Genomic DNA, 22,592 nt, shown 5'->3' on the forward strand with positions numbered 1-22,592 from the left:
TCTTTATAATGCAAAATGTGGGATTTTCTGAAAAAGGTAAAAGCACACTATGTTCCGAGGATAAAACCCCCCAACAGTTTGATTTGCTAACAAATCATACTTAAACATCACATTCTTCAGTAGAGCACGTTGACTCACGCCATCTACGATCATGTTCCTGGAATGTTTGCCTTTAGAAACGAGCAGGTTAAAATTAGAAATAACTAGCACTTTCCCATAAAAATAAGAGATTTGATTTCATTTATACAGTAGAAAGCTCTTTATTTACAGAATTTGTAAAAAAAATCTGTATAAATTTTGAAAATGTCATTAAAAATTAATCTGTTCTACTCTCATTCGTTGGATCCAGTTCTTCAGTGATTGAGTTATCAGATGTTCCTTCAAATATTTCTGAATGATCCAAAATGGGCTTCTCTCCATCCTCGGGGTTATCGATCTTTTCCTTTTCTGCCTCCGTTTTGCTTTTTGACTCCAATGATGCCATAAGAAGTTTCAGCAGAGCGTTCTCTGCCAAAAGGGTTTCGGAAGCAGCTGCCAACTCCTTCATTTTATCGGCCATGGTTCCCACCTCCCTTGCTTTCTGCTCATACAGTGCTTGTAATTGCTCTTTGTGTACCTCCAAGGCTTTGTTGTGATGTTCCAGCCTCAGTTTCTGCACTTTCAGGTCATGCGTATCCTTTCTAGTCTCTGTAAAGTGACCAGCCAGCTCATGCTGGGCCTTATGTAGAAGCTCAATTTCAGCCCGAAGCCTGAGGATCTCTCTTTCCAAATAAGAAACATGATCTTCTTTGTATCGCAGATACTCTTTGGGGCAGGACGCAGGTGGGTCGGCTGCTGTAGAAGAAGGCGGTTTGGTGTATTTTAAGATGAATTTCAAGAGGTTTTGAAGAGTTATTTGTTGATGATCTGGAAATTTTACACTGTAGTCTTTCCTGCAATAGAGTTTATAAGCAGAAATCCATCAATCAACAGTAAAAAGCATATTAGCGCACATTAATAGGATAAAGCCATCTGATTTCAGCTCACTACTAATAGGATTTTTTGAAAGGACGGGGATAAATGTCTTATTTCCAATTCCAAATGTGTTGCTATAATCTGAAGGAGACTGTTTCTAGTCGAATACATTAAATTGGCAATTTAAATCTATATTGTGACTTCCACAGAAAAACAAACCTGTTACAGCAAAAATACATTAGTGTTTATATATTTTTTAGAGAAAGGGAACAGAAAATGGAATTTCCTATGTGTATCTCAAAATGCAATTTAAGCACAAAGAGCCCCACAGCAAACCTTTGTTAGTCGCATTTTTCAGTAAATTATATCATTTTTATCTTATTGATTTATAAAGCACTGTCTTATTCCATTGCCCTGATTATATACTTTGCAGACTTGCAAAAGAACAATGTAAGAATATAGTCTGAAAAAAGACTTGAAAATAGCAAATCAAAGTCCATTTTAAAAAAATGTTCTTTGCCTACTCACAATACATCTCACAGCTTAACATTTGGCAACACAACAGGCAACGTTGTGAAAAAATACTGTTAGAGATAGTACACACACTTACCTGCGCTGAGGATAAAACAAAATTGTTGGAACACGATCAACCATAAACTCCCACGGAAGATCATTATGGGCAATGTTAATCCTTGAGAAAGACGCACATAGATACAAACATTAAAGAATCGGACTCGTGGTGTGGAATGTAAATGCTACAATTACATTATTATAGCTATAGATCATTCAATACGTGTGCATTTAGAAACGCGGGTGGAAATGTTCTACTAAACAAATTCTTTGTAGGTTTAAAAAAAAAATACAAATATATATATATATATATATATATATATATATATATATATATACATATATACACACACACACACCGTATTGGCTCGGATATAGGCCGCCCCCGTATATAGGCCGCACCCTAAAAGTTTGGTGCTTTTTTAAAGAAAGTTTTTTCTCTTTAAAAAAGCACCAAAAAAACATGCTGCAACTCTGTCTCCCCCCCCCCCCGAGATATGCTGCCACTGTGCTCCTCCCCCCCCCGAGATATGCTGCCACTGTGCTCCTCCCCCCCCCCGAGATATGCTGCCACTGTCCGTCCCCCCCCCCCCCCCCCAACTTACTAGATCAGACTCCCGGGTGTCATGCGGGGCCGGCGGGGGACATCTACGCAATACACGTATACAACTTCGGTGCCGGCACTCAGCGGATGTGCCAGCACCGGAAGTTGTATACGCGTATTGCGTAGATGTCCCCCGCCGGCCCCGCAAGACACCCGGGAGTCTGCTCTGGTAAGTCTTGGGGGCATAGGTAAAACGCATCATGCGGACGGTCACCGGCTGTGGCGATGCGGGTAAACAACCTCCGCAGCCGGTGACCATCCGCACGATGCGCTTAGACAACCTCCCGTGTCAGCACTTTCCAATGGGGGGGTGCCGGCACGGGAGGCTGTCTGAGCACATCAGAGAGTAGGATGCAGGTCCCCTGCACCGCTGCGGGGGACCTGTATCCTAACCCCGCTGCCTGCCCAAATATAGGCCGCACCCCCACTTTAAAGACTTAAAGTGGGGGAAAAAAGCGTGGCCTATATTCGAGCCAATACGGTATATATTATACTTGAATAAAAAAACTGAAAAAATACAGAAGGGGGTTAGAGTAAAAAAATGTAGGTAACTTTTAACTTGCGCACTACAAATTTCATTCGAAGTGAAACATTTAACAGGTTGCAGCTTAATTTTAAATGATAAAGCAAGTGTTTCTCCACTTAAAATGCATATTTAACAGTTATTATATTATGTGAGCCAAATTTAATTCAGCAGTAATAAAAATACATCAAATTTTATTGCCAGCAGTTGTGTTTCATATCAGGCAATGCTCACAAGCAGACCACATTCTATTGATATCCATTCTAGGCAAGGATTAATAGGCGTTTAACTAAAAGAAAATAAAACAGCGGAAACATCTTTTCCCTGGCCTGCTTTTCTGTTAATTCCTGGTTAGAAAAAGTCATTGTAAATATACTTAGAAACACACACACATATACATACCGTATTGGCTCGGATATAGGCCGCCCCCTAAAAGTTTGGTGCTTTTTTAAATAACATTTTTTTAATAGACATGCTGCCACTCTGTCCCCCCCCCCCCCCCCGAGATATGCTGCCACTGTCGTCCCCCCCCCCCCGAGATATGCTGCCACTCTGCCCCCCCCCCCCCCCCCGATTTACCAGAGCAGACTCCCGGGTGTCTTGCGGGGCCGGCGGGGGACATCTATGCAATACGCGTATAAAACTTCCGGTGAACGTCTGCACGATGCGCTTAGACAAACTCCCGTGCCGGGACTCCCCCCGTGGGAAGTGCTGGCAGGGGAGGCTGTCTGAGCGTATCAGAGAGTAGGATACAGGTCCCCTGCACCGCTGCGGGGGATCTGTATCCTAACCCTGCTACCTGCCTGGCGCCCGGAAATGCATGTCCCGGGCGTCGGGTGCTAGACCCCAAATATAAGCCGCACCCCCACTTTAAAGACTATATTCGGGCCAATACGATATATATATACATACACACACACATGTATACACACACACACATATATCACGGCAACAATACGCTTTGCCAACTTACCTGGCAACAATGAGACTGTCTGTAGCCAGAAGTTGAGTGAGACGAATGAAAATGTGATTCAAAGATGAACAAAAGCCACACCAGGTTGTGTAATATAGCAAAAGAACATCCTTTAATGAAATGAGAGACGTTATTTTTAGATTTTACCACAATGGGTAAACAAACGGAAGGACGGTCAGATCTGATCTACAATCACAAGTGCTTTGGCATTCCTTTCCAAGCTAATTTCTATTCAAAAGTATGTTTTTTTAGTTCGGTAGAGAGTTATATCCTTCTATAGTAATAATATCCATTGTTAAATTTCACAAGGCAATGATTTTACGTATCTTAAGTCTCTCATATAATTGTGTGTGTGTGTGTGTGTATAAAATATATATATATAAAAATACACACACATACCTATACATACACACACAGCTATATAAACAGAGTAATAAAATAAATACCCATACAGGGTAAATGTACAGTTTTTTTGTTGTTTTTTTTTTTTTTTAAGAAAAAAAATGAATGTAGGTCTCTGCTTTTTTTAATGTACCCCGATAAGCAGACACTAGTAGAACTGGATGCAGCCAAGTCAGTTTGAACAAAGTAAGCTTATTATTATTAGTAGTAGTAGTAAAATCTCCTTTAACCCCTTCGTGACAAAGGCTGATTTTACTTTTTGTACCCTTCGTGACAATGGCCATTTTAACATTTCTGCGCTGCTCGTGTTTAGCTGTAATTTTCTTCTTTCCCGTTTACTGAACCCACACACATTATATATTGTTTTTTTCAGGACAAGAATGACATTGTTTTGATTGTATCATATTATTTACTATTAAAAAAAAAAGTATAAAATATGGTGAAAAGTTTCTAACTAAAAATCTTTTACTCATCTATAAAAGGTAATGAAAAAACCTGCTAAATAGATTCTACTATTTGTCCTGAGTTTAGAAATACCCAATGTTTTTATGTTTTTTTGCTTTTTTCTACACATTATGGGGCAAAAAGTACAGGTAGCGTTTTGCTATTTCAAAGCCATTTTTTCCTATTAGCTAATGTGCTAATTTTAGGACTTGCTCACAAAAATATATTTTTTATATATATATTTTCATATTTTTTTGCCTTTTTTAAAACATTTTTAACATTTTTTTTCAACTTTTCATCAGAGGGAAATTATTTTTACATTTTACTGGTTTTTTACTATTTTTTTTCTAATTATTATTAATATTTTATTTTTATTTTTTTTTTTCTAATCACACTGTGATTAGAAAGCTGGGCTCCATTCACTTGCATGGTTGAATGCAGTACCTGTATTCAACCTGCAAGTGGAGCCAGAGTTCTCTAGAGGGTCTGGAGACCGCCTAGCGAACCTTTTCATCTTTATTATTTTTTTTCCCGGGCCGCCGCCATCTTGCTGATGGCGAAGATCACCGGCAGCTGCGGCTGTGACCGCTCTCCGGAGCGGTCACAGTCCATCAACACCATTTAAGTTTAGGAGGTGATCGTTGATCGCCTCCTAAACGCTTTTAAAACGGGTGTCCACCCGTTTCCGGCCCCTGATTCCGATCATGGCGTTGCTGAATGCCTCGAGGTCCGGACCGGCAATTGTCATCAAGGGGTTAAAAGGTTTCTTAGCAAGTCCCAATGAAAAATGTTCAAAATAGAATTTGTAAACAAATAAAAAAAAAAAAATGCAATAAACCTAAAAAAAAAGTGAAAATACCTTTTTTGTTTCCAACACAATCTGCTTAAATGTACTGGATGTGACTTCAGTAATGACTGCTGGCTCTGATGGAGTAGCTTTGCTCATGAGATGCCTTTGTAAGGGGCTGTAAACTTGGCTGAAATTCTGTATAAAAGCCTCTGAAAGACGGGATACAGAAAGTTTGTGAAAAACATGACACAAATTGCTTATCTTCAGCTGTATAAAAGGCTTTGTACATTCACTCCGTTTGTTTAAAGAACAAAATGAACTTGTTGCTAATGAGTGCAGGACTGTACATTTCTTTAATGTACAGACACTAGTAGAACGGGATGCAAATAAAAGACCAAGAGGGGTTTAAAATACATAAAAGTGACATCACTACCAAACAGTCTGTACGCCATGGGCAGTGGGAATCAGATCGGTAAATTACCTATTATGGTTAAATAATCTAAAAAAACAGTATTATTAACAACACACTTGGACACTGACACACAAACCCAAGTATGCTAGGATGAAAACTGTGGAAGCAAAAAGACTCTTCTTGTCAGTGCAGAGCTATACATTCGCTCAATAAAATCCCAAAACCTACATGTAACCGCTGCTCAGACACAAATATATTTTCCTACCTAGTGTGGATTTCACGAGCGGTTGACTCTGGTCTAAAACATAATGGGTTTCTTCCTTCATATCAACAATAGCAGCAAACGTCCTTCCGTGGCCTGACCCCGAAGCCCCCAGCCTCTGCGCATACAGCCAAGACAAGTTGGCGTCCAGGAGATAAAAATGTAAAGTTTTATTGGTCCTACACCTGAGGCCAGTAATACTATCACTGCCGATACGATAGCTGTGGGGAACAGAAATCTTCTCCTCCTCAATATGAGGCACGATAACGGAAGAATCCCCGTCGTAGCTCTTCCAATGGGAAGTAAGTGAAAAGTTCTCAGTGTTTGACTTGGAAGAGTAAGTTCCTCGGTCTACGGTTTGACAACAAGCAGAATAGTGGTTGAAGGGACTATAAAAACTCGAGAAATCGCTGCACTCTCTGGCAGCAGACACAAAGTGCATAAATATATGTTCTTTGAGGTAGAAGGAATCTAAAGCGGCTTCGATCTCCGTGAAGCTGCATCGAGGAAGCCGTAAGTTGCTTGGTTGGACAGAAGTCGCCCGACTGATACACAAGTCACAAACGTTACGGACCCCAGAGATTTCGTGCCCCTGAGGAAGAACCACAGTATTGCAGCAGGAAAACATTCTATAGGTTTCTGCTATATTTGAGTCTGATGAAGACATAAATGGTTCCAGATGGTTCCGATTCTGAATTCCATCATTAATGGATAGGCTTCTGGTGCACGTGTTGTACTTAAGGGCGACATCAGTGATCTATAAACACACAAAATAAAACTAATGTGAGGAAAGCCCACTATAATGCTAGAAGAAAGATTGAAGTTAATGATTGCGCACAAACAATGTTATACATACCCCAATATCTCCTCTATCATTTCCAGGAATAACGGACATTATATTAGTATAACCAGAATTTATCTAAACTGCATATAGTATTTTTTGACTGTATGTGTGCAATTGCTTTTGAGAAATCTAGTTGAAAAGCTCATGGAGAACGGCAGCAGCCGGGCGAGAGTTATATCTCATCAAGTTTCAGTCCCTTCACCCCACCAACTCGGAACCAGTCAGCAAGGACCAGCAACTTAACAGGGGGAGATATATTAATGGGGGGAAAGTGTTTTTATAAACAATGCAAATGTTTTTATAATGTTAACTTTTTATACATTTGTTGGAGGCTAAACGTTCCACAACCGGAAAATTCTATCCATCCATCCATCTTATATGTAATGTTCAAAATTATAAGAAGAAACGTCTTAGAATGCTCCAGCATTTCTAAATGTAGGTTTTGTTCCAGACCTTTGTTACCCGGTTACAGCTGGTGAAATCCTACAAATTAAGGAGGTCTCTGAAAATATCAGGTATATCTTGCTACAAATTACTTTTGCAGAACGAGAACTACACCAGGATCAGCAATAATGACTTGGTTTTTGGTTATATTTTATACATAAGGTAACGTTTTATGAACAATAGTCAAATTAAGTACACAAAGGGATGGTAAAGTGGAAAGCAGAACACGCTGCACAGGGTAATGATTTCAGAGGCGACCGCAGTTCACATAATACATTCACATGAGCAGGTAAACAAGTCGAGTCACAGCAGCCAAAATGTGACCTTTATTAACCCTTTTCTTACACTACAGCATTCTACAGCCCACTATTCTAAAGCCATACAACTCCAAAACCATCAGCTTCTTTATGGATAATTAAAATAGAGGCAGTGACTGAGCACCCAATTCCATGTTTCATAGATTACAAGGTTAGGAGTAGCATATATATACACACACACACATACACACCCCGGTTGGAATGCCTCCAATAAACATTTCCCACAATAATGCACCTCTAAGACCACTGCATTGCATGTGCAATAATGCGCAAAGTATATTTAATTAAAGACTGAAATGGCCAGTACTTCCTGTTTTATATAAAAGTATTTTATTTTGCTATAGAAACCTTTAGAAATATTAGTGCTACATAATACTAACCTCATCAAGGATGGGGTGTTTTTCAGCTAACGGATTAAAAGGCATGAATAAGAGAAGAGCTGGTCCTTTCTTCAGCGCACCGTCCAGTAGAAGGCTTTTGCCCCCATGAGGTCGAAGCCAGCGCAGCAGAGTTTCTCGGTTATCTAGAGCCCACTTGCAAATATTCACAGCCGTGAAGTTTAGCTCTTTGTCTGGATAGATCTGTTCCAAAGAAAAATATTTATATAAATATATTAATTTCTTTAGAATATTTTATATTTCCTGATACGGAGTCTATGGTTTTAAGTTTACACACACCACCGCCAAAAAGAAGATAATGCGCGCGCACACCCCATTTATTTCTACCATAAAAATAGAAAATGCAGTAATAAGTGAGGAAAGGAACAGTTACACGTTTAAGAACATGTTAGCATATGTACAGATATTTAATAGAGAAATGTTTTTATTTAAACACTTACTAAAGAGAAGTTTAGGTTTCTGTGCAAGTACACACTTCCAGGGGTGGTGAGTGAGATCTGTTTTGCAAGTTTGCCATCAGTGATCACTCCAAAGCGAACAGTTTCCACATAATCTGTAAAGAACGCAACATCACGCTTACCAAACACAGACATCAGACACCTTAAATAACCGCATTTAATTAGAGCATACGGCTGCGTAGAGAGGCTATGCATTAATCCGTATGATGAGAACTATGGTAAAACCTGGGGTGTTATACACATGCCTGATCTAGAACACATATTCTGTGCATAGCACCAATGCTAATGTAAAGACAATTTACTAATTTCTAAATTAAATAACTTGTCTAACCTACAGGGCATTTAATCATCATATAGAAAGAAGAGTGCTTGCTATAAGCATTGAGCTGTTCATTCAAGGAATTTTAGGAAAGGGTTAGCAGCCAAGCCTTTAACTACAAGCAGGCCGTTCTTAACGGTTTTTACATTATTCTCAATAAAAGCGGGTGATGAGAATAATGTCAGCTAGGGCTTGTTCCAAGTACATTTGAAAACTGTTAATGCCAATTGAGATATATATAAAATAAGGAAGAGGAAGGTCTGTATAGAGCAGACCTGGGCAAAGCACGGCCCGCGGGCCACATCCGGCCCGCTGAATAGCTCGGACCGGCCCGCAAAGAGTGTCCTGGTGACTCACCAATGAGTCCGGTGTCCCCCCCCGCCCCGGTCACTTACCTTAAACTCCTGTGTTGGAAGCGTTTGTCTCGGGTGCCGGCGCTTTACGCTGGGCGCCGGCATATGACGTCAGACGCCGGCGATCAGCAGTGAAGCGCCGGCACCCGAGACAAACGCCTCACGCTTCCAACACAGGAGTTTAAGGTAAGTGACCGGGGCGGGGGGGGAGATCCTGAGAAGGGGGGTTAGGGAGTTAGAGGGGAGATACTGAGAAGGGGGGGTTAGGGAGTTAGAGGGGAGATACTGAGAAGGGGGGTTAGGGAGGGAGGTCTTACTGTGTGTGTGTGTCTTACTGTGTGTGTGTGTATCTTACTGTGTCTGTGTGTGTCTCACTGTGTCTTACTGTGTCTGTGTGTGTCTTACTGTGTCTGTGTGTGTCTTACTGTGTCTGTGTGTGTCTTACTGTGTCTGTGTGTGTCTTACTGTGTCTGTGTGTGTCTTACTGTGTCTGTGTGTGTCTCACTGTGTCTGTGTGTATCTCACTGTGTCTGTGTGTGTCTCACTGTGTGTGTCTTACTGTGTCTGTGTGTGTCTCACTGTGTCTGTGTGTGTCTTACTGTGTCTGTGTGTGTCTCACTGTGTCTGTGTGTGTCTCACTGTGTCTGTGTGTGTCTTACTGTGTCTGTGTGTGTCTTACTGTGTCTGTGTGTGTCTTACTGTGTCTGTGTGTGTCTCACTGTGTCTGTGTGTGTCTCACTGTGTCTGTGTGTGTCTCACTGTGTCTGTGTGTGTCTCACTGTGTCTGTGTGTGTCTCACTGTGTCTGTGTGTGTCTCACTGTGTCTGTGTGTGTCTCACTGTGTCTGTGTGTATCTTACTGTGTCTGTGTGTGTCTCACTGTGTCTGTGTGTGTCTCACTGTGTCTGTGTGTGTCTTACTGTGTCTGTGTGTGTCTCACTGTGTCTGTGTGTGTCACTGTGTCTGTGTGTGTCTTACTGTGTCTGTGTGTGTCTTACTGTGTCTGTGTGTGTCTTACTGCGTGTGTCTTACTGTGTTCATAGCTTATTCAGTTATTGTAATAAATATTTTAGCCCATTTTTTAGCTCAAAATATTTTTTCCTTTTTTTTCTCCTCTAAAATCTAGGTGCGTCTTATCAGCAGGTGCGTCTTATAGAGCGAAAAATACGGTATGCACTCCGAAGCCTTGTTCATTTTGTTCACTTCTGTGCTGTGCTAATAGTTATTCAGGCCTTACTTATTCAAGCACCTCTACCAATGACGTAGGCTTGAATAACTTTATTAAACAGCACATAAGTTAACAAAATGGACAAGGCTTCGGAGTTTGTAGTTTGTAGAGGTCTGGCCCTCTAAAACCATTCCAATTTCTCATGTGGCCCCATGGGAAAATTAATTGCCCACCCCTGGTATAGAGCATCTGAAAATAGAAGACGAGGCGTAATCAGAAACATAGCAAGAAGTCCGTATTGTTTATGGTTTTACTAGGACAATCAAGGTTAACCCTTGGGAGCAACTTCTTGAGTGCTTTTCATACATTGCGGCTTTAAACTACAAATGATTGATACCCAAAAATAAAAGACGAGAACCAGAAATAGCAAGTAGTAAGAATGGAGCTATTTAACGTTTCATAACACCAAATGGAAAAGTGGAATGACGGGGTTGTTAAAGAAACATATAGCGTGCAGATAAAAGTTTCCTGTAGAACTACGGCAGTGAAAACTCAAACTCCAGAAAGTAAGATTACACATTTTACAAAATAAAAAATAAAAACCCAGCTTTTATTACTTTCTTCCTGTCTGATATATATTTATAAAACTACTAAATACCATTTATGAACCAAAGATAATGAATCCCTGCATGACAGACTTGGTCTGAAAATGAAACAACTTGGCTTCCAATAATGTTTCTTCTATTTTTCGCCTTCTAGTGATAACATCAGTATGGTTTCCATGACAACTGGAACAGCAGTCAACAAAATTGTTTGTGGCTATAACGTATCTAATCAGTGAACAGCGGAAATATAAGAATCCGGATAGACTAATCATCGGGAAAAATGGGCAGACTGGAAGGAATAAATGGTTATCTGCTGTCAGATTCTAGGTTTCTATGATTGCTATCCTCCCTTACACTTATCCTTTTTGTGACGGTTACTTGATGCCACATTGACACGATGAGAAAAAATGTAGATTCCAATCCTCTTTTCTACATTTTATCGTTATTTAAAAGGCGATCCAGTGACCAGAATACAAAGATAAATAAGATCCTTCTACGCATCACTTCTGTGAACATGTTCAACTAAACCTTCATTCTCTCACATGCGAGTTTGACATTTAAAATGAAATCTAAAGTCGGACAGCGGGAAATTAAGGCTTCATGAAGCCAAAGGGGATCAGGGTATTAATCAAGAAATGGTGGTGCTTCCTACAGCACCATATCTTACTAAGCGGCATTTAAACTTGGTACAATCAGATTAACTCAGCCGCTAGAGATAGGCCAACAGTTAACTATCTAAGATCCACTAAGAATCCATAAAGAAGTTCATTTCACTCTAATTAACAAAAATAAAAAAATATCTGTTCGCTCAGAGTCAATCTCCAATTACCCTGGAAGCTTGGATTTGAAGTCAGGAATCCCTGAAGTGCGCATGTTGCACTGATACTAATTCCAAGAATGTAGCTTTAGATATGTAATAAGACAAGCTTAGAAAATATAAGCAGATAAATCGAACAAGAAACTGCGTGAAAATAACAAGCAAAATAAATGACCCATTTAATCCAGCAGTTTGCACCTGCAGGCGGCCCAAAAGCACTTTAAAGTTCTGATTATTAATTGCAGTATTACCATTTCATCAGCTGGATGGGTAATGGATAGAACTGAATGTCAGAATGTGGATCCATGGATTATCAAACACAGAAAGATCTAACCCTGTCAGATTTATATATAAATAAAAGATAATAATAATAATAATAATAAAATACTGCCTCGTTACCCAACTCATCAGTTTGTATTTCGGGGCTTATTCATTAAAGTGGGAGTTGGCAGCCAAGTTGCCCCCCCCCCCTTCTCTCAATTTGCTATGCATTGTAGAGCAACACACTATACCTTTCTCTAGAAGGATCAGGAGGCCCAGTATAATGCCTAGTCCAATCAGTAAAATGACTTAAACATTACAGAGGGCCATCCAAGCTATTCTTAAAGAAGCCCAGCGGGTTTGGTCCTTCATAAAGCAGGGTGAAGTCTGTGATGAGCCTGAAACTTCCCTGCAAACCAGTGTCGAATCCCCTTTAGTGGATAATCCCCTCGTTCGCAGACACTATACATTGCCTGTATATATTGCCTCGGTTGACTCAGAGATTCAATGTTTATTGCTACATAAAAAAAAAAACAAAAAAAACAAACAAAAAAAAAAACTTACTTATAACATCTATATTCTGATGAACTTACTACGTGTCCTTTTCAATAACCACATACCTTTCTGTAAAGAATGGAGGGCAGAGACGAAGAATGTCAGGTATCCCGGGGGTTGAGGGGAGGCATTGAACTCAAAGTATCCTAAAACACCAGGCTTCAAAATAAACATAAAACAGCGTTATTGCATACAAACACGTACACACTGCCGCAAACGCTCAGGCATCCTAATCTATGTCCCGAGCAGAGACACAAAAATGGGAATCAAATACAATTACACCGATCGCAAAACAGAATGTTTTTTTATATAAGAAGTGAGTGAAAAAGGATTAACAGTCACTTCTTGGAAGAATTACGGAACATTTCCCTGCAGGTGGTACTTAAGATGTGTCCGTCACCCAACGACATTTTATAGGAAAAAGCTATTTAATTGTAAGCATATTTGAACTTTGAAGCACCATTTCTTCTCTTTATTTACTACGTGGAGTAATGTCCCAAAATCAAAACCACTTCTAGCAACAGGGAATATATAAAAATAATGCAGTGTAACTTATTTTGTCAAAACATTGATATATTAGATAGAGAGTAAGAAGCGTGAAAATAGTTCTGCGGATACCTATAAAGTATAATTTCCTACTATATAAAACTACCTGTTGGATGCATTTACATGTTTAATATATATATATATATATATATATATATATATAGTGTAAAATAATGCCATACAGACTCTTATTTAAGCATCATAACTCAGCAGCAGACAAGGAAACAAATGACCACCAAAATCTGCCGAGGCTTTAGTAAGGTGCGCCCTCTACTGGTGAAGACGTGGATCTGCACCATCCTTTGGAAAACGTCCCTACAGGATTCACTTCTACCCTCAAAGGCATATAACTACCTACAGCTTGTGCCGTTTATCAGAAAGTGTAAATATGCTGGATATATTTGATTTAAAGGTCACTTCCTGTAAATCAAGATTGGTGTAATGATCTACTTAATTTGATGTCCTGAAGCTCTCTCATTCCGTCTGTAACCCCTTCAGGCCCTGATACTAGCTCATCTGCTGCACTCTTTTTCAGGGGGCTTACACTTCAGCCACACTCATAGCCCCCCCACGCCGAAATGTACCTTGTAAGCATATACCAAGTATTCCTCTTTATGCTCTACTTAGTATCACAGAGATGTATCGCCCTCCTGTTCCTAACCCTCGCGTCTCATTCTGGGGGATTTTAACATTTCTTTTGACTCATCTAACAACGCCATTAGCTCAAAAATCCTCCCCGTGAACTCTTCTTTTGGTCTCTCCCAATGGACTAGTTCTGACGCACACACTTCAGGACAATCGCTTGGCCTAGTTCTCTCTGGATCATGTTCGCTCTCCGGTTTCTCTCTCTCTCTTTTCTGTCTTTCTGACCTCCACCTTCGCTCTTACAATACCTCTTACCAACTCAGAATACCCCTATCCACAGAACGCTGCCAGATATTTCCCTTCCTCTACCCTCAGCCTCACGGGAACCCGTCCAACCGTCGGTGTTAACCCTTTCCTGTCCACATGCAGCAGACGCCTTTTACACTCCCACTTAAGGTGTAAATCCTGTGCCTGCCATCTGTACAGGGATGCGTCTCACCTTACTTTAACATAGTCGTTATTTATATACTATAGTTACATGGTCCAAATCTCAAAACTAGGAAATGTACCACACAGGATAAATGTTGTATCATAAGACATAACAGAACTGACTACAGACAAGAACTGAAGAGTAATGAAAACGTTACCTCGGAGGAATGACTGGAACGCAGTAACACACCAGGGGTCAACAAATTTGGTTTGGATCTTCCCCAATAATGTTTTTATTTTATTACCCCCTGATGTGCAGTTATATGATGTTTATTGGGGCAATAAGACATAAAACACACCACTATGTACAGTACTGCAGTTAACCCCTACATGGCAGGGTATAGATTTGAGCTTGAATGTTTAACCATTATTCTTACACTCACACACACTAACACCCTGTTTCGACACACAAACATTACCACCTTACAGTAACACACATGCTAACATTCTACACTCATGTACACACCACACAGAGTACACTATATACTGACATACACACTCATGCTAATGCCATACTGTAACATACACTAACACCACACACACGCACAAACTATCCAACAACATACACACACTGGCTAACAACATAAAAAAATACCCACATACACATTGAATCTGGTACTACAATACAGTAGACATACTGATCCTGGCACTATACATATACGCACATACACACCGACACTACAGTATACACACACTCACAGACTGACTCCAGAACTATACATATATACACACTGACACTACAGTATACGGCACTCCTCCTTCCCCTGGCGTGACGCCATCTTCTGCCATTGTGTATTTGGCACGGTATGCTTTCCTGCGGGGTCACATCACGCGCATGTGAGTCTCACCCCCCCCCAGGAGAGCACAGAGTGTTGGATTCATGATGGCAGCTCTGGCCAGTTTTTACCCCCATGTCCTGCAAAAACCTGCGCACCAGAAAGCGGTTTCTATTCGCCATGGTGACCAGGGTTTGCCAAGCCCTGTAATAAACTATTAAATATGTAAAAAAAGACAAAAAATACAATCAAATGCAAGATCTACCTCATAGTTTGATAGGAAATCTTGAAGTCTTGGCAGAGATGGAATGTATTCAAGTGGACTCATCACTCTTCGAACAAACTTCTCAATATATTCTGATTTCACTGGACCTTTGTATTCAATTGGGCCAAAGCTAAAAATATAAATTAACCACATTATTTTTAATTTATTTGAACTAATTAACCTGTTCCAGCTATTCCGCTGCTGAACATAAATAATAATCTTACCAGATATAGCGATAGTATTAAAAACCACAACCAAGCTAGCGTGCAAGGTATAGAATATGTACAAAATGGGAAGCCATGGCATGCTACAGATCGTACGTTCAAATCAGGAGGAAATTAAGTTATTTTTGAGGTAGTTATTTTGGTGATGTATTCAAATAGTAAAATGGTTTCTACTTGCATAACACAACTGAAACTTTAAGCTCACAGCGCACCCGTGTATTCATCAGCTCAAAATTCTAACAGTGTTAGTAATTTTATTGGTAACCAATATATATAAGTGTGTGGGAGGGGGTAGCATGAAAGTATTTAAACCAGAATAAAGACATACAAATAAAAATTAAGATGCACTACATTAGTGTATATGATATGAAAGTGTAGTCTGTAAAAAGTTATATATATATATATAATTCCTGCACAATCTACTAAAAGAGTAGTGAATGTCTTTAGTGTTACCTTTTATGGTATAAGTTAATCACAGGATAATAGAAGAAATTCTTTTGCTTCCTGCATGTGCCCTGGTGCCACCAGCAGTTGACAGCCACAAAGAGTACCTAGAAACGAAAAGAACATGATACATTTTTCTAAACATTTTAACAACCTGTAAACGGAACTATTTCATACTTACATATTTTTCTAAAGTAGACAACCTAGGATATTTTGACACTTTTCATGATTTTTCACACAGATTTAAGGGTTACTAATAAAAAGCAACCCCACGAAGTGCTTGGCAACATCTCACGAGTGCCATGAAATCAACCGTGCATAGGTTTGTTGGGTTGTTTGGGGGCCAAAACGCCACATTTAGGCATTTTCAGCACAAAAATATTGCAAATAAAACAAATGCCATTTATTTTATTTCCAACTTTCTTACTTGTATCACCTAGATTACCAAGCGAACCGACCGATATATTTCATGTGGTGAGATAAATATGTTACCATGTTTAGTATGTATCAGTTACACGTGATACATATGTACAGACATTTAAGGTGGAGGACGGAGGTTGGTACACAGTAAACATGCGTGGGGAAAGGGACACGGATATCCTGGACAAAGAAAAGCACAAGAACCAACAAAAGGACTGAGGTTTTAAAGGGGAACTCCCAACACTTTCTTATGACACGTATCAGACTGCAAACAAATCAATAATACCGCGCTTTTTTAAAGTAGTTATAATTTGGCATAATATAATTTTCAGGTAGTCACATATTAGCAATTGTATGAGTTATGTTAGCCCAACACAACAGACAGATTTATTAAGATTATTATTGTTTAGTAAGATATTGTAGATATTCTATATACCAATTATATTATTAACCCACTGCTAATGTTTTTATTATTTATTGATTTACATGCAATTAAATATTTTTAGCAAAATATTTGTTTTATTTAAATTTTTCATTTTTTATATTTGTTATTCCAGTATCATGAATGGCTGCCAAGTATTTTTTCAATTTATTTAATTATTGAGGGTCTGGCCCCTTGTGAACGATCAATCGCTTTCATTATTTTTGCCCTACTGTTTGGGGGGATCTGTAAGGTTTGTCTTTTATTAACTTATTTCATGTATTTATCACAGTGGTGTTTATTAAGCGCTGTACTCTATTATATTTAATTTTTCCACAAGCAGCCATGTTTGTATTTTTATTTCAATGACATCAAACATAACGGACTAAAGATAATAGGGACACACAAACAAACTTTCACCTACAATCTCGCTAGCCAATTGAGTAACAATATATAGGTGAAAACGTTTCCCCCTACAAAGTAACATGTTGCTACATGGGGCTTAAAATGCAAGTAGCTTTTTGGGACTCGAGGGACAGATTTTGAATGGCCAAGTGCCAAAAATGCTTCTATTTAGACCACAGATTCATAAGCAGTAATATATATATATAAATATATATATATATATATATGTTAGTACATTTACTACCACTCTAGGATGTACATATTTGTGCTGCCTCCTATGATGAGGTTTAGCAACATCATTTTGAAAGATGTTTTTGGTCCCTTACCTGGTCTGAGAGTTGGTTAACCACTTGCTCGATTTCAGACCTGGCCGCGATGGACTGACCGCACCAGGGCGCATACAGGAAGAACAACGTTATCTCAGAGTCTTGGCGAATGTGTTCTGCATAATCCAGCTGGCCTCGGAAAAGGTCCACCACCGGGGATCCGGTGGGGAAAAACCGCTCTGGTGGTCTGGCTGGCATGACAACATCTTTGGCACGGCTGAGAAATGAAGCAAGAAATAAGTTAAACAGTTGATTACCAAAATATTTTCTGGATTATGGATTTACCGGCGTACAATCCAGCCATCATATGCACTTCAATGTCCCCCTTTATCTACTTCTCTACGGAGGGTACTTAAAGATTTCATCGTGTTTACCATATGCTTGTTTAGTTAGGATTCCCACTTTTTTTTTTTTTTTTTTTACTGCACCTGTACAAAATACGCATTTTTGAGGACAGGTAGGTTTTTCCCTTGATAACACTTTTAGATGTAAGGTACAACATTTAGTAAGAATAATTGATTTAAAAAGAAAATTGGATGATTTTGCTATTATAATTATCACTAAAGTAGACCAAAATACCCCAAAATAAATTAATGTAAGTGCCTTTATTTTGGAAATGCCTTATATGAAAGAGTTATTATATATTTGGGTCAATTATAGGGCAAATATTAGAGGCATACATTACTGTTTCAAAGTAACCCCCCCCTTGTCAAAAATCTGCCCCTCCAGATGACAGAAGTACCCCGCGCATGTATAGGTTATTGTATTCAATACATGACACACTCGTTTCTCCGCACATAGATTAAGGCAGGGTAGGCATAAAGGTAATAAAGGAGCCGATGGATTTTTAAGAACCAGAAGAAACCAGTGGCTGAGTAAATGACTTTACATCCCGGTACAGACAATGACGGCAGACTCTGAGGCTCCAGATGCTCACTGGGGTTGGCCATTTACAATGTATAGAGAAGTCAGGGAGATGAAACGCAACTTTCCAGACAACTGCCTCTTTAATGAATAAACGTATACATATACACATTACACACACACATTTCTATTACATATATGTAATAGTAAAAGTACTAAAGTGTAACTCTCCAGGCCAACCTTTCTCCCGATCCATGAAAACCTGTATTAAAGGTAGCAAGAACCGCCCAACAAAGCAAAGCAGGGATGACAGCTCCGGCACCCCGACCTCTCCTCACATTTTAAGGCGCGATCTGGTTAACGCTACAAAAACGCAATATATCGAGATACAGCAGCTCCGTGAAACATCGTTACGTGCCTATATAGACTGCTCGGGTCAGGAGTTACCTGCAGGTGAACCTGAGGGCCACGATAAGGGCGCAGCTCAGCGCTATTGCCCCGCACAGTAGCTTGGGCCTGTGGCCCATCAGGTAGAACAGCCGCTTAAAGTGTTGCCAAACCGGCCTCAGCATTCCGCTTATAGAGGCGATGGGCGGCCCGAGCCCGCCGGGGGCAGGCCGGTCGGTCTCCTCATTACACCTCACGGCTGTCAGCAGCACAAACCGAGCGCCGCCACGTCTGCCGCACTACTTCCGTACTCCAGCCAACAGGAGGAGCAGGGAGCGTGTGCAAAGAGCACACCACGTTCAGCGGGGGCTGTAAGGGATCGTGTAAACGCACACACTACGTGAGAAACGTAAAAGGGGCCGTCTTAGGTAGTCAGAGAGTCGACATGAGGCATTTTGTTTAGATTTGAAAGAAAATATTGATAAATTAATAAAATTTTTAGTTAACCCCTTCAATCCCAGGGGTTTTTGGTACCTCAAAGCCCGGAGCAATTTTGCCATTTTTGCGCTATGTCGGTTCAGCGATTATTCACTTTTCCTGTGAATAGTGTACCCATGTAAACTATATATTGTTTTTTTCAAGGAAAGATAGAGATAGGTAAAGTGACAGAAAATTCCCTCCAAATTTATCAATTCAGGTGTCCTGATTTCAGAAATACTTAATTTATATAGAATTTTCATACTTTTCCAGCACATAAAGCCAACATACTATAAGGTGTACATTACTTTATACAAAGCCGTAACATTTTTACATTAGGACTGTAACTCTAATTTTAAACAAATAAAACAAAAACACCCACAAAGGTATATATTTCTGTAAATATCCTATCAGGGGTATTTGGGCATTCTACATGCAGGTATTTGGCCACCAATCACTGTCAAAGGTGGCCACAGAAATTAGTTCCTGCGCGTCTTAGTATTTTGTAGCATTCTTAGGATTTTTTGTACAGGGTATGTGTTACGGCAGAGAAATCTATCCTAAATTGTTCAGCCACCTCTCCTGATTACGGAAATACCCCACATGCCTAGTTTTTTTGTGGTTTTCTGGACATTACAGGGCACAAACGGGACCATGCGCGTTATAGATTCCAAACGTGAAATTTTCACATTTTGCTTTAGTAGACCTATGTTTCATTTGGGGCTGTTTAGCACCCCCCTAATTATAAATATCCCCATAAAAGTATATACCGTATATACCGTCTGATTATAAGACGACCCCCCAAAATCTGAATATTAATTTAGGAAAAAAAACAAAAAGCCTGAATATAAGACTACCCTATAGGAAAAAAAGTTTTACTAGTAAATATTAATTCATGTAAACAATATTTTCATATTTAATAAAAGCTATGATTGAGAAAAATATATATTTTTTTATTTCCTTTTATTTGCCAACCTGCCCCCCCCAGTTATGCACATCTGCCCCCAGGGTTGCCACTCTGCCCCCAGAAATGCCTTATACCCCCTATTTGCCACTCTGCCCCATGATGTGCCTTTTAACCCTCTATATGCCACTCTGCCTCCAGAAATGTCTTATACCCTCCTATATGCCACTCTGCCCCATGATATGCCTTTTACTCCCCTATATGCCAGAGTAGCATATAGGGGGTTAAAAGGCATATCATGGGGCAGAGTGGCATATAGGGGGTTAAAAGGCATTTCTGGAGGTATATATATATATATATATAACTGCTAACAGCAATCACACTCCTATCAAGCCAAGGCAGCCAGTACATGCTGGAACCTGGGGATGATAGGAGTCTGAGTACAGCCTCCCTATGCCATGCTACCACCACCACCACCCTTAAACATCCATACTAACACACACTCATTCACAAACATTTAAATACTCATTCATTCCATTAATCACACATACTCAAAAACCCTCCCCCACCCCCTTACCTGAACTGCAGATCTCTCACTGGAAGACTTCTGCAGGGGCCCGGCTGTGCGAGCAACTTCTCTGGCCCCGCCCCCAGAGGAAGGAGGGGGGAGGCAGAGTTATGTGACACTCTTCTAGCTTCCTGTTCTCCTGCTGCTCGCGACCAAAGCCCGGTAAGCAGCATGGCCCCAGCGGACATTTTGAAGTCTGATTAGAAGACGACTTCGATTAGAAGACGTGGGGTATTTTTCAGAGCATTTGCTCTGAAAAAAACCTCGTCTTGTAATCGAGCAAATACGGTATTTCCGTAAAGCAGACAACCCAGAGTTTCTCATCAAGAGCATTTGGACAATTTTCATGCAACCATGTGGCCGCCAATCACTGCCAAAGTCAGCCGTAGCAATAATTTTGCGCTTTTTTCGCCAACACATCTGTGTTGCTGAGGATATTTTGCACATGGTATATGTTATGGCAGAGAAATCCAGCCTAAAGTGTTCAGCCGCCTCTCCTGATTACGGAAATACCCACATGCCTAGTTTTTTTTGTGGTTTTCTGGTCATTACAGGGCATAAGTTGTAACGTGCCGGCATACTGGATCACTGATTACGGAAATACCCCACACGCATGGGTTTTTTATGCATATGGTTATTTGTTTTTTTTTTTAAATTGCAGGGAAAAAACTTATGGAATTGTGCCAATTGAAAATACCCCCCTGTGGCTCACCCTAACACACAAAAAAAAAGAAGTATAACGGAAATTTAATAATCTACCTTGGTGTGGTAGATCATGAAGCACTCATCGATGCAGACTCCTGCCAAAGAGGGACAGGAAGGGCAGTGGTACCTGGAGTCCTTCCTAATACCCTTTTTGTAACAGACTTTTTAACTGCATCTTTTCTGAGGCTTCTGTTTGGCACCAGTGGTGGGAATTGTAGAAGGAAAATGCCTGCCGGTAAGATGCAGGACATTCTCATCCTGCACATTAGGGATTGGCTGCTCAAAGAGGATATCCCTCAGGATTTTGAGCTGGAACTCTAGGAAGGTGTAGATCTTCCCAGTGGCACATTCCTTGTACAACACATATGTGTTGTACATGGCAACCTGGGTGAGGTAAATGGCCACCTTTTTGTACCAGGTCTTGGTCTTACGCAGCACCAGGTACGGCTGCAGACACTGGTCAGAAAGATCTACACCCCCATGTTCTTGTTGTAATCGGTGATGGACTGAGGCTTGAGCCCCTGAGCATCACCTTCCCCATGTACACTGACAGGTACCACCTTCTCGTTGTGTACTGTGGAAAGGATATACACCATCCTTCCTGTCAGTGTACCTGAGGGCCAACAGCTCCTGACTGCACAGAGCACTGGTAGTGCCGCGCCTCTGCTTTGGGTATGTAAGGTTTTTAGGATAACCCTTGCGGGTTGGCCTAACAGTGCCACATGCCGGGGTCTGCTGTAAAAATAAAAAATGAAACAAATCTGGGCTGGTATAAAAGTTATCCACCCAGAGGTGGTAGCCCTTATTCAAATAGGGGGACAGCAGGTCCCACACTATCTTCCCACTAGTACCCACAGATTGTGGGCAGCCAGGGGGATCAAGGTGACTGTCCTTCCCTTCGTAGATTCTGAAGGAAACAGTATATCCCGTCCCACTCTCGCAAAGTTTATATAACTTTACACCGTACCTCGAGCGCTTGGACGGGATATACTGTTTGAAGTTCAGTCTACCCTTGAATAGGACTAGGGACTCGTCTATAGCCACATTTTTATTGGGGGTATAAATTTTAGGGAATTTACTTGAAAAATAATTAATAATGGGCCTCAATTTATATAAACGGTCAAATTGGGGGTGCTCTCTAGGGGGGCATTGGGAATTGTCACTAAAATGTAAAAATTTTAGGAGCCCAAAGTACCTGCATTATTTGGGAAAAAGCAGGGGTGGATATTATGGGATCTGTGCTCCAATATGATCGTATAGTGGGCTTTTTCACAATGCCCATCATAAGGGTCAGGGCCCAAAATTTTCTAATTT

The 22,592-nt window shown here is 40.3% G+C and overlaps 1 protein-coding gene across 1 annotated transcript; it reads right to left on the reverse strand.

Annotated features, from left to right (window-relative positions):
• Positions 1-316: 316 nt before the first annotated feature.
• On the reverse strand, positions 317-18,776 carry TXNDC11 (thioredoxin domain containing 11). Its single transcript, XM_089502137.1, has 12 exons — positions 18,685-18,776; positions 17,374-17,590; positions 15,811-15,908; positions 15,134-15,263; positions 12,538-12,631; positions 8,378-8,490; positions 7,920-8,120; positions 5,938-6,691; positions 5,330-5,469; positions 3,625-3,734; positions 1,565-1,645; positions 317-932 (listed from the first exon to the last, which is right to left on the reverse strand). Exons 1-12 carry the CDS (start codon positions 18,762-18,764, stop codon positions 317-319), a joined length of 2,634 nt encoding a protein of 877 aa, XP_089358263.1. The 5' UTR covers positions 18,765-18,776.
• Positions 18,777-22,592: the final 3,816 nt, after the last annotated feature.

The sequence above is a fragment of the Sceloporus occidentalis genome, unplaced genomic scaffold (genome assembly GCF_023333645.1).
Source record: "Sceloporus occidentalis isolate IW3139 unplaced genomic scaffold, rSceOcc1.0.p SCAF_195, whole genome shotgun sequence".
Classification (NCBI taxonomy): Eukaryota; Metazoa; Chordata; class Lepidosauria; order Squamata; family Phrynosomatidae; genus Sceloporus; species Sceloporus occidentalis.